Raw genomic sequence first — 12,022 nt, 5'->3', positions numbered from 1 at the left:
CCTGCATTGAGCAGGGGGTTGGACTGGATGGCCTTGTAGGCCCCTTCCAACTCTGCTATTCTATGATTAAACCCCAGTCTCCTTCACTCTTTTTTTTCCCCAGCAGTGGGCAACTGGCTCTCCATCTGTAAACAACTCCCATGAAGTTTCACCATTGGCTATGCTGTCTAGGGATGATGGGAGTTGTAGGCCAAAAATTTGGAAGGCCACAAGTTGCCCAAACCCAGCCGTTTGAAGTCCCACTGGCTTCAAAAACAGTGGGGGCCGGGAGTTTGTCCCAGGCAGGCAAAGCATAGAGAGAGAGAGCGCACACGCACGCATTGCAGCTTCCTCTCCTCCTTCGTACAGACTCTCCTTCCATATCACAAGTCACCCCATCCAGCTCGATCTCGTTTGGACGTGTGGATTTATCTTGTCCCTTCTCCCGAGGCTCTCGGGCACCAATTAACAAGACCTCTCCCATCCGCCTCCCGTGTTTTGGGGAGTGGGGGGAGGAGGAGGAGAGGGCAAATGGGCAGATGCAATTCTTGGGTCATTGCAGCATCCTTCCCCCTTCCACATCAGCCAGCGTCTGGGTACACGAACATGATTATTAGCCGTATGAAGTGCAACTGGTGTGCCACGTGCCACGGCAAATACTACTATTTTAACACGAGCTTGGAAGTGTGGGAGGGGGTGCAGCCGGCTGTGCTTCACTTCGGAGTCTGCCCCAAGCACAGGGCAAATCCTTTAATTCTCAAGGCTTGTGTTGGAGGTACTTGAAAGTGTGGCTCTTTGCAGTCCTACCAATGTTTCCATTTTCTATCTCCTAGCTTACAGTTGATGCTTGGAGTTAATATAGCTGACACAGAGAATCATGCCTGTTTCCTCCGCGTTTGAGAAAGAGAGCGTGGAGACTGGGCAAAGCAGGTGTTCCAGAGGCAGGGAGGTTAGGAGAGAGAGACAGCTGCGTTACTCCTTTTCTCATGCCCCTCCCCCCAGCGTCCTCTCCCTGTCTGAGGTGCTGCTGCTAGATAGGCAAAATCATCTGTCTAGCAGAAATGCAGGGTAGCTGGAATGCGTAGTAGCCATTCGCTCTCCCCACCCCACCCCGCCACCCTGCGTTGGACACTCAGCAATCTTCCAAGTTTAGGGGCTGCCAACTATTTGGATAGATTGTGCCCAAAGCACATAGAAGGACAAGCTTGGCTGAAAAAGAATCAACATGGCCTCTGCAAACCTAAGTCCAGTCTCAATAATATTTCAGAGTTCTTTGAGAGTGTCACTAAATATGTACACAGGTGATCTGTTAGACATTGAGTACTTGGACTCCCAAAGGGCATTCGACAAAGTCCCCCACCAAACTTAGCAGTCATGGAATAAGAATAAATGGATCAGTAAGTGGTTAAAGAACAGAAAGCAGAGAGTAGAGTTCCACAGGGATCTGTATTGGGACCAATGCTTTTCAACTTGTTCATAGAAACAGAATCATAGAACAGCAGAGTTGGAAGGGGCCTACAAGGCCATCAAGTCCAACCCCTGCTCAATGCAGGAATCCACCCTAAAGCATCCCTGACAGATGCTTGTCCAGCTGCCTCGAAGGCCTCTAGTGTAGGAGAGACCACCACCTCCCTAGGCAACTGATTCCATTGTCGCACTGCTCTAATAGTCAGGAAGTTTTTCCTGGTGTGCAACAGGAATCTGGCTTCCTGTCACTTGAGCCCATTATTCTGCGTCCTGCACTCTGGGAGGATCGAGAAGAGATCCCGGCCCTCCTCTGTGTGACAACCGTTGAAGTATTTGAAGAGTGCTAGCATGTCTCCCCTCAATCTCTTCTCCGGGCTAAATATGCCCAGTTCTTTCAGCCTCTCTTCATAGGGCTTTGTTTCCAGACCCATGATCATCCTGGTTGCCCTTCTCTGAACACGCTCCAGTTTGTCTGGGTCCTTCTTGAATTGTGGAGCCCAGAACTGGATGCAATACTCTAGATGAGGCCTAACCAGGGCCAAATAGAGAGGAACCAGTACCTCACGTGATTTGGAAGCTATACCTCTATTCATGCAGCCCAAAATAGCAGTTGCCTTTCTTGAAGCCGTATCGCACTGTTGGCTCATATTCAGCTTGTGATCTACAACAATTCCAAGATCCTTCTCGTTTGTAGTATCGCTGAGCCAAGTATCCCCCATCTTGTAACTGCCTTTGGTTTCTATTTCCTAAATGTAGAACTTGGCATTTATCCCTATTAAATTTCCTCCTGTTGTTTTCAGCCCAGCACTCCAGCTTATCAAGATCCCTTTGAAGTTTATTTCTGTCTTCCAGGGTATTAGCTATCCCACCCAATTTTGTGTCATCTGCAAATTTGATAAGCATTCCCTGCACTTCCTCCTCCAAATCATTAATAAAAATGTTGAAGAGCACTGGGCCCAGGACTGAGCTCTGCGGTACCCCACTCGTTGCCTCTCCCCAGTTTGAGAAGGTTCCGTTGATAAACACTCTTTGAGTCCGATTCTGTAGCCAACTGTGGATCCACCTAATAGTTGTTCCATCTAGGCCACTTTTAGCTAGTTTGTTAATCATAAATCATCTGGAATAAATCATCTGGAATTCGGCGTGTGCAGTGAAGTGCCCAAGTGCCCTGATTTCACTGAATTATTTTGGGTGGTGCCTCTCCCAACTGGAAAAATGGGCATCTAAATGACAAATGTGGTTCAATGTAAGCATACTGCTATGGTGCCACCACACTTTGAATACTGAATACAGTTCTGGTCACCGCATCTGAAAAATTATATTGTAGGGTTGGTAAAAGTGCAGAAAAGGGCAATGAAAATGACAAAGGGGCTGGAGCATCTTCCCTGTGAACTGGGATTGTTTAGCTTGGAAAAAGGAGGCTGAGGGGAGACATGATAGAGGTGTACAAAATGATACCTGGTGTAGAGAATGGGGACAGGGAGATATTTTTCTCCCTCTCTCGTAATACTAGAACACAGCAGGGTCATCCCAAGAAGCTGAGATTGGTGGGCAATTCAGGACAGAGAAAAGGAAGGATTTCTGCACACAGCACATAGTAAAACTATGGAATTCGCTACCACAAGTAGTGATGGCCACCAATTTGGATGGCTTTAAAAGGGAGTTGGATGAATTCCCGGAGGAGACCGCTGTCAATGGCTACTGGCTTTGATGGCTATGTGCTTCCTCCCATATCAGGCAGCATGACTAAATCCACCAGTCGCTGGGGAACATGGGCGGGAGGGTGCCGCTTGTGGGCTTCCCATTGGGGTGAACGGAGTGCTGGACTAGAGGGGCCCTTGCTCTGATCCAGCATCGCGGCTCTTCTTCTGTTCCTAAAACCTGGACAGTGACCGGTTCCTCCTCCGTCTCAGTCGAAAGCCTCCGCAAGGCTGGCAAGAAGCCGCAGCTGCCGCCCAACGTGACCGGCAAAGTGCTCCCCTGGGCCCGGCGGCCGCTGCTGCCACGGCGTTCCCGCTGAAGCGCAGCTCCGCAAGAGCGCGCGGCGGCAGCAGCTCCGGTTCCCACGCGGGATTTGCAGGAGCCCTTCCCGCGCGGCCGGCGTCGCCCGTCCCGCCCCGTCCCGCCCCGCCCCGCCCCGCGCGAAGGCGGGTTCAGCGGAGGGCAGGAAACGCGATGGGGCGCTGCGGTGACGTCGGTGAGTGGCCCGGCTGCCCCTTCCATAGTCCCCCGCCCGGGGCCCGCCGGTCTCCCCGCGCCCAGGCCCGGCCCGCTTTCTCGGCCGCTGCCCGCGAAACCCCACCGCCGGCGGAGAGAACGACCCCGTGGCCGCCCCCGACCCCCCCCCCAGCTCGGCCCTACCCGAGGCTCCCACCCGAGCAGCCGCGCTCGCGCTGCCCCGAGAGCCCGCTCGGTGCCCCTCACCCGCCCACCGCCCCCTCTCTCTTGCAGGCGTGGGGCAGAGCCGCCAGCGGCTCGTGCGCACGGGCATCTCGCTGGTGGTGCTGGGCCACTTGACCTTGGTCCTGGGTGCCATCGTCCACGGCGCCGTCCTGCGCCACGTGGCCCGGCCCGGCCGCGCCATCACCTCCGAGTACGCCGTGGCCAACGTCGTCGCGGTGCTCTCGGGCTTGTTGGTGAGTGAGCGGCGGGGCGACGCCCCCCCCCCCCCCGGCTGCCTTCGAGAGCCCTGATCCTGCCACGGAGACTCCTGGCCAGGGAGCGCGTCTCCAGCCCAAACGCTGCCCAGCCGGGCTGATGGTTCATGGGGGGCGGGTGGGGGACGTTTGCAGGGCGCTGCCTGCCTAGGGCGACTTCCTGAGGGCGGCCGGTTCCCCCTTTGCGCTCTGCAGCCACTTTGAAGCCGTGGGGTTGAGGGGGGCCGCGATCCCTCAGGGCAGGGATGTGGGGGCCACAGCTGTGTCCTTGGGTCCTCCTCCGCAGAGCATTGCGACGGGCGTGTTGGCCATCCTGCTGTCTCGGAGCGGCTCCCCGCGCGCCTTGGTGAGTGCCCTCCTTCCTTGCAGGGCTGGCTCTGCTCCCGGGGCGCCCTTTGCCCTTCCGGGTGTGTCAGCGGCGCCTCCGCAGACCCAGCTGTGGCAGTTCGCTTGCTGGCATGGCTGTCTGCTGGGCCCTTTGCTGCAAGGGGAGCCGGAGCTGCAGTCCAGGCGTAACCCTCTTCCCTTCCCATCTCCCCGCCAACCTTCCTGCTCAGCCCTGGGTCATGCTCTTTGCTGCCCTGGCCAACAGCCTGGTCTCGGGGGCTTGCTGCGTGGGCCTGCTCCTTGCCATCTCGCTCACCGTGGCCAGCAGTGGCCGCCTCCTGCTCCTGGGTTGCAACAGCTCTGCCCTGCCCCGCGATGCCCGCAGCGTGATGACCAACGAGTGCCCTTTTGACACCACCCGGATCTATGTGAGTTGCCCCCCCCAACTCGTCACTCCTGCCTTTGCCCCCCTCAACCCTTCCCCAATTCATGCTGTCCTGCTCCCTCTCAGGACACCACCCTGGTCCTCTGGCTTCCTTCCCTGGTGATGGCCGCCATGGAGGCTGGCTTGTCTGCCTGGTGCTGCATGGCGTCGCTCTCGCTTCGTGGGATCAGGGCCTCTGCAGTCCCCTGCCAGGAGGCTTTGGTAAGACACGTCCCCTGCCCCAACATGCCTGCTTCTCTGCTGCTGAAAGCCTGGTTGCCTGGAGGAGGTGAGGGCCCAGCCCTCCCCGGGGGCCTTGGCTCAGAGACGTCTCTGCTTCTCTCCAGCTGCAGGATGGCGCCCAAGAAGCCGAGGCTGCAGAGGAAGGAGCACCTGCCCCCACCCTCGACACACAGGCGGGGCTGCTTTTAGGGGGAAAGAGAGCCAGCCACCTTCTGGGCTTGGCTGCCCCTTGCCCTGGGGGGGGCCTGGATGGACTCGTGGACAGCTAGACGGTGTGGATTAGGTTCTGCCCAAACTGGCCTTCAGCTCCCTCCCCCCGACCTGAAGCAGCTGCAGAAAGCAGGGCCTGCCTTTGCCCTCGAAGCAGCGCCCTGCTTCAAAGAGAACCGTACCGGCCAAGGAGCGCAAGCGGGCCTGCTACTGCCAGCAGTGTGGGGAGGCCCCCAGCTGGGTAAGAGCACCGGCTGCCTTGGGAGAAGCAGAGGGCCCCCTTCTCCTCAGCCGCCTGCATGTGGCAGCCTCCCAGAGGGCAGCAATGGCAACCCAGGGAGCTCTTTGGGCGGAGCTGGCCAACAAACAGACCAGGAAGCAAGACCCCGGGGAGGGCCTGCAAGTGCTGCAGCCAAAATAAAGAGCGTTCACGCTGTGGAAAAGCGTCCCTCCCTCCCCACGGGCACCCGCGGCTCCCCGGCAGCCTCAGCGTGGCCTTTCCTGGCCCGGCCTCCTGGCCTGGGCCTGAGCAGGGCCGTGCTGCCCCACTGCCCTGGGCCGCTCTGCACACGGGTGGGCGCTGCTCGGCAACCCCGCCAGGCTGGAGCTGCAGCCCTCGCTCGCCTGCCTGCCTGCCTGCCTGCCCGCCCCCCCTTCCCTCTCCACAGGAGCCCTTTGGAGTCTGAGACACAGAGAGCTGCAGCCCGGGGCTCCCGGTACGGCTGCGCTGGGTTACAGCTTCCCAACAGACTCTTCACAGGCTGCCTGCCCTGTTCTCAGGCCCAGACTTTCCTGGATCTGCCCCCACCCCGAGGCTCCTTCATGCCTCTTCTCATGGTCTCCATTTCCGGCCCATCCCTAGAAAACCACTCAGCCTCATCCAGCGCCTTCCTTGGGCGCCCCGCTTGCCAAGCCTCGAGAGGCGTGTGGTTTGGGCCACCCGGGAGGGGCTGTTTGCCCCCAGGCTGCCCGGCTGCTGTGCCCCCCCCCCCCCCGGCCCAGAGAGAGGGCCAGAAAAAGAGCTGTACAAACAAGACCTTTATTAATAAGAGAGGAGAGCAATCCAGCCCAGGCAAGAGAGCGGCTCACTGGAAGGAGAAGCTGGTGCTGGGCAGGCCCCCGCACCACTGGCCGATGAACTGGAGGACGTCCTGGCAGGGCGGGCTGTGGGACATCTGCGAGGGAGGGAGGCAGGTGAGGTGGGGAGCAGCGCCGGGCCCACCCCGACCCCGACGCCACCCTCCACCCCCCTCACCTTGACAGCCATCAGGAACTTGTTCCAGCTGTCCTTGTCGGCCTCTCTGCCGGGCCGCTTGAACTCCACCTTGTTCCTCAGCACAGGGTAGCCTGGAGGCGGTGGTGGAGGAGGAGGAGGAGAAGGCTGTCAGGGCCCGGCCTGGACCTCTGCCCCCCCTCTGCTGTCAGCAGAAGCCCGGAGGACAAGTGCAGGGAACGGTTTGTCCGTCTGTCTGTCCGCCCCCCTCCCCTCAGAGCAGAAATCTCTCCACATCTTAGGTGGCAGTGAATGGATTGTTGCTGCCGTCCTCTATGCACTGGCTGAGAGGGAAGTCCCATCGAAACCAGTGGGACTTACTTCTGAGTAGACGAGTGCAGGATTGCACTGTAGAGAGCCAGTGTGGGGGACGGCAGGAACCCCCACTTTGAGGGAGAACCGGAACAGGCACCAGGGCAGGTCTCTCCCGGCTAGGGGGAGGAACCACCCTGTCGAGGCCGGCCGGCTCTGCCATCATCACACTGGCAGGGCCCTGGGGGGAGCATTCCCCCACCCTTCTCTCACACCGCTGGGAAGGCCTCCTCCTCCTCCTCTTGCTCCTCCTCCTCCAAGATGGTGCTGGTGCTCGCTGGCTGCAGCAGGCACCACTTTGGGAGAGGCCTCCTGTGGGGGAGGGGAGGGGGGGCTCTTTCAAGATGGAGCCTCCTCTTGCTGCCTGAGGTCTCTAAATGTTAAAGAATCCTCACACGCGCTGCTGCTGCTGCCCCTTCTCACCAATGGCAAATGTCCTGAGGAGCTTCATCGGATGTGCCAGCCTGCTGACTTCTGCCAGAGGACGGGGACTGAGAGCGCTGCACAAGCGCCCCTGGGGATGCCGCGTCTCCAGCCAGCGCCCCCGGCCCCCGGACGGAGGGGAAACAGCAGCAGCGGGGGTGGGGGAAGGGGGCTCACGGCCCTAGCCCCCTCCCTCCCTCCCACCCAGTCTTCTCACCTGTGATGAGGCAGGGCAGGGAACGCACGCCCGTGCTCACCGCCACCAGCGAAGCCTCGTAGGTGTCCCGTTCATCCTGCGGCAGCACCTGCTCCAGCCGCTGATCCATGGAGACAGTGAGCACCCAATCCCGGATCTCCTCGCGCTGCTCTTCCTGCGGCAGAAGGGCCAGCGTCGCTCAGAGGGAGCCAGCAGGTAGCACAGTTGCAGCAGCTGCGGTCGCAGCCTTCGTGGGAGCGAGGAGAGGAAGGCGCACGTGTCCTCCCCTCGGGACCACGCGTGCTCGCTCTCCCTCTCTCTCTCTCCCACCACCTCGCACTACGCAGGCCGGGGCTGGGCAGGTGGGAAGGTGCAGAAGTGCTCACCGAGACGTGTTGCTTGGCAGGCAGCGGCACTTCAAAGGGGATGTCGGTGTTCTGGAAGTCCGAGTGGTCCAGAGCATCCAAGGAGCCCTCCTCGATGGCCTGGGCAGAGCACATGCGGTCAGGGGGGAAGGAAGCAGCACAGCCCCAGCCCCAGCCCCAGCCCCAACCACCTGGGCAGCGCGGGAAAGCAGGGGCAACCCGGCCCTGGGACTCACATCGGTCAGGTCAAGGAAGCGGTTCAGGAAGATGAAGGCCATGTTCTCCCAACCGACTGCCTGGAGAGAAGGGAGAGACGAGAGGCCTGGGTGGGTGGGGGGCGGAGGACAGGCTGCTCCCCCACCCCCGGTCTGGCGCTCTGCCACCCATCTGAGTGGGTCCCCAGGAGGGCCCCCGCCATGCCTGCCACCACCGAGGCCCGCCCAGAGCTGGCAGCCAGGACTTGGCCGGCAGGCAGAGGAGAGGCAGCTTAAGGTGCGGGACGCACACTGGCAGAACCTGGGTGCAGACGGGCTGGGCTGGGGCGGTGTGCCCATCCCAGGTTCCATCCCCAGCGGCAGCTCCTGACCAAGAAGAGGCCTTGGGTGGCCGCCAGGAAGGAGGCCTCAGCAGGAAGAGGAGGAGGAGGAGGAGGGGGGTCCAGGGCAGGTCGGAAGCAGCAGTTCCAGGCAAGCCCCCCTCTGGGAGAGGGGATGTGCGCAGCCTGCCAGCCAGGCAAGCCCCAGATCAAGCTGACCCCACATGCTCAGAGGACATGGGGAGGCCTCTGGGGGGACGGCACACGCCATGCCGTCTCTGGAACAAGAGCGTAGGAGACACACTGGGTAAGACCAGCTCCCCCTGGCAGCACGCCCTTCCCCAAGGGGCTAACCGGAGGCCTCCACAGGAAGCCCACAAGAGCCCCCCCCCCTGGCTCATGCTCCCCAGTGATTGGTATGAAGAGGCTGAGACTCCACTGCCGGGATCAGCAGCCATGGATCTCCTCCTCCTCCTCCAGGAATGTATCCGACCCCCTTTTAAAGCCATCCTGATATCCTGTGGTAGCGGATTCCATACCATACATACATCTTTATTGCGATCCATAGATCCATGGAGGTAGTGGATTCCGTAGTATATCTATGTGCTGGGTAAGGGAGGAGCCCGCCCCCTTTGAGCTGCCCTGCATTTCCCACCAACCAGCTTCATGGCACGTGGGGTGGGATGAAAGGGAGACTTGCTTCTCCCTCTCAGCTGGAGAGTCCCGTGGCCAGCTGCCCCTTCCCCCACGGCAGAGTCGCTCCAGCCCCTGGACCTGCTTCCAACTCCCAGAAGCTGCTGTGGGGACCCTTGTGCCCCAAAGGTGCTCTTGGACCCCTTCCCTCAACAGAGGAGGGTGAAGCCGGCCGGCCAACGCCTCCTCCGTGTGCCCAGGAGAGCCTCCCAGGAGCAGGCTAGTTCCCTGCGCGGCTTGCCTGGCGTGGGCTGTCCAGGGCCTTTCCCAGTTGGGCTCCCTTTGACCTGGAGGCGGTGGGGGTCTGCCTCCGGGGTGAGACGCATGTTCATGAGATGTGGCCGCTGCCTCTCCTCACCTTGGCTGCCGTCCCAGCTTCATAGAAGGCCTTGTCTGCCGGGATGATCTCAGTGTGGCGCAACAAGGAGACGGAGAGTTTGGCTGCCACAGTGTCCTGGGGGCAGAGAGCCACATCCCTCGGGGTCTGTGCCACAAGAGCCCCCTCCCCCCACAAGGGTCTCCCCCCACCCCACGAGGGAGGGAGGGGAGGAAGGGGTCTGCCCAGGGGGCTCCTCACAAGGGAGCAGAACGCGGCCTAAGGGAGCTGCCTGGAATGGGGGCTGCAGGGCAGCTGTCGTGGGCTGAGCCCGGGTGCCACTTCCCGCCGGGCCGGGCCTGGGGGTGGGGAGCTGGGCGCTGCCGGGAGGACTCCCCAGTCCCCCTCCTCTCACCCACCAGCTGCTTGATGCTCTGGGCTGCGGCTCGCGTGGCATAGTAGTGAGACACAAGCAGCATGGTCTCAAACTCCTCGTGTGCAGGTGTGTTGGCCTCGCTGGACTTCACAAGGTTGTCACACTGAGAGAGAAAAGGGAAGCACGTCAGCTCAGCCTGGCTGGGGTGGGGAGGGCAGGACCTACGCCCCCCTCCCCCAGCAACCGACAGGCTCACCCCAGGGGGTGGGGGGTGAAGAGGAGGGCCCTTCATAGAATCCTAGAGTAGTAGAGTTGGAAGGGGCCTAAAAGGCCATCAAGTCCAACCCCCTGCTCATTGTCCCTTCCCCTGAAGGAACACCAGGGCTGTGCAGGAGCAGGGCAGCTCCTGGCCGATGGGTCCTGGGGGTGCTCAGTGGGCTGAGCATGGGGTCCACAGGCAGGCGGCCGAGGGCCCCCCCCAAGGCACTGGCATCCTTGTTTAAGGGACTGGGCCGCAGGCCGTGAAGGCAACGCCCCCCCACCCCCTGCTTTGCCTGGGAGACTAGAGACACCCCCCTGCTTTCCCCACTTGGACCACAACTCCCATCATCCCCAGCTACGCAGACTGGGGCTAATAGGAGGTGCAGTCCAAAGCATCTGGAGGGCACCAGGCTGGGGCTGGTCTGGATGCCCTCTGAAGAGAGACTGAAAGAACTGGGCATGTTTAGCCCGGAGAAGAGAAGATTGAGGGGAGGCATGATAGCACTCTTCAAGTACTTAAAAGGTCACACAGAGGAGGGCTGGGATCTCTTCCTATCAAGATCCCTTTGAAGTTTGTTTCTGTCTTCCAGGGTATTAGCTATCCCACCCAATTTTGTGTCATCTGCAAATTTGATCAGCGTTCCCTGCACCTCCTCGTCCAAATCATTCATAAAAATGTTGAAGAGCACTGGGCCCAGGACTGAGCTCTGCGGCACCCCACTCGTTGCCTCTCCCCAGTTTGAGAAGGTTCCGTTGATAAGCACTCTTTGAGTCGGGAGAGCCGGGGTCCTTGGGGAGCAGGGAGCCTCTCTACGTCTGTCTGTTGTGCCCAATTCCTGCACGACTGCCGTGCGAGAGCTAGACCTCTGGGAGGCCCCTGACTAAGGAAGCGGTGGGGTGCTGGGTGGCTCCAGCAGCAGCAGGAGCTGCGAAGCCACAGACCGGCCCCGTTGCAGCCCCCTCTCATTACTCACCAGGTTGAAGAGCACGTCCCGCAGGTCCGCCCAGCTGCGAAAGGCCTCTGCACGGTTCTGGTTGGCAGCGTTCACCATCTCCACAAAAAGCCGCTTATAAATGTTGAAATTCTGAGCGGGAGTGGGGGGGAGGAGCCTCTGGTCAGAGTCGGAGCGAGAGACCTGCCTGCCAACCCGGCCCCTCTCCTCTGCCAGCCCCAGCCGCCTCCGTTACCTGGGCGTTGGCAGGAGCGCCGTGCTGGACGTAGAGGCTCAGGGCTTTATCCCAGCCGCCCTCTCGGATGAGGTGGGTGGCGTACAGAGCCACGTACTTGTGCAGCACCTTATAGTTCTGCAAGGACAAGGAGCAGATGCCAGAAGAGGGAGACACAGAGGCGTAGAAGGTTTGCAGCTGCTGAGAACTAGTGTGGGTGGGGGGGAGAGAGGGAGAGAGGCTGACCCTCCCTTGGGGATGGGGACGGCCAACCTGTCACTGCTAGCACTGTCCCTGCGGCAGACCTGTGGGTGGTCACGTTCCCCCAGCCAGGGGGTGCAAGAGGCCTCCCGCGCTTGGGCTCTCCTCCCCCTGAAGGCAGGCCAGCGCAGCTGCGGGTGGGGGGCAGCTTCGTCCCCACCTTTTTTGTCTCACCCCAGGGCTTTGCCTGGCCCACAGTAATGGAGGGGCGGCGGTGGTGGTGGGGCCCATGTCTCCGGGAGTTCTTGGCTTTGGGGGTGGAACGGAGGCAGAGCTTGCTGCTTAGGATAAGCATTTCTAATCCCCAGGGGCTGCTGGAGGATCCCTGGGGGGCCTGCCCCCCCCCCCGCCCTACCTGCTTGGCTGCCGTCTCAAGGCACTTCTCCCACTGCTCCCTCTCCACATACATGTCGAGGGCAGCCACGACATCCACGCCCACCAGCTGTCAAGGGAGAAAAGGCAGTGAGAGGACGGGTGGGGTGGGGGAAGACACGCGCGTTCCCCCCCCCCTCAAACGCACACAGCGTGGGGCAGCCT

General features: G+C 60.7%; 2 protein-coding genes across 2 annotated transcripts in view; one reads left to right on the top strand and one right to left on the bottom strand.

The window, feature by feature from the left end:
• The first annotated feature begins 3,621 nt into the window (after positions 1–3,621).
• On the top strand, positions 3,622–5,993 carry KRTCAP3 (keratinocyte associated protein 3). Its single transcript, XM_063125031.1, has 8 exons — positions 3,622–3,643; positions 3,709–4,082; positions 4,390–4,449; positions 4,661–4,858; positions 4,942–5,076; positions 5,404–5,548; positions 5,792–5,880; positions 5,976–5,993. The coding sequence occupies exons 1-8, from the start codon at positions 3,622–3,624 to the stop codon at positions 5,991–5,993; spliced, it is 1,041 nt and encodes a 346-aa protein (XP_062981101.1).
• Positions 5,994–6,327: 334 nt separating this feature from the next.
• Positions 6,328–12,022, bottom strand: part of IFT172 (intraflagellar transport 172) — a 29,967-nt gene continuing 24,272 nt past the window's right edge. The window contains exons 39-48 of the mRNA XM_063123651.1: positions 11,841–11,927; positions 11,246–11,362; positions 11,032–11,142; positions 9,840–9,959; positions 9,463–9,558; positions 8,113–8,172; positions 7,898–7,996; positions 7,533–7,686; positions 6,563–6,654; positions 6,328–6,482 (exon numbers count right to left, since the gene is read on the bottom strand). Of these exons, the coding sequence (XP_062979721.1) occupies positions 6,393–6,482; positions 6,563–6,654; positions 7,533–7,686; positions 7,898–7,996; positions 8,113–8,172; positions 9,463–9,558; positions 9,840–9,959; positions 11,032–11,142; positions 11,246–11,362; positions 11,841–11,927 (1,026 nt within the window). The 3' untranslated portion in view covers positions 6,328–6,392. The remainder of the gene's footprint in view (positions 6,483–6,562; positions 6,655–7,532; positions 7,687–7,897; positions 7,997–8,112; positions 8,173–9,462; positions 9,559–9,839; positions 9,960–11,031; positions 11,143–11,245; positions 11,363–11,840; positions 11,928–12,022) is intronic.

The sequence above is a fragment of the Elgaria multicarinata genome, chromosome 4 (assembly GCF_023053635.1).
Source record: "Elgaria multicarinata webbii isolate HBS135686 ecotype San Diego chromosome 4, rElgMul1.1.pri, whole genome shotgun sequence".
Taxonomy (NCBI): Eukaryota; Metazoa; Chordata; class Lepidosauria; order Squamata; family Anguidae; genus Elgaria; species Elgaria multicarinata.
This window is presented reverse-complemented; position numbering and strand designations above follow the sequence as displayed.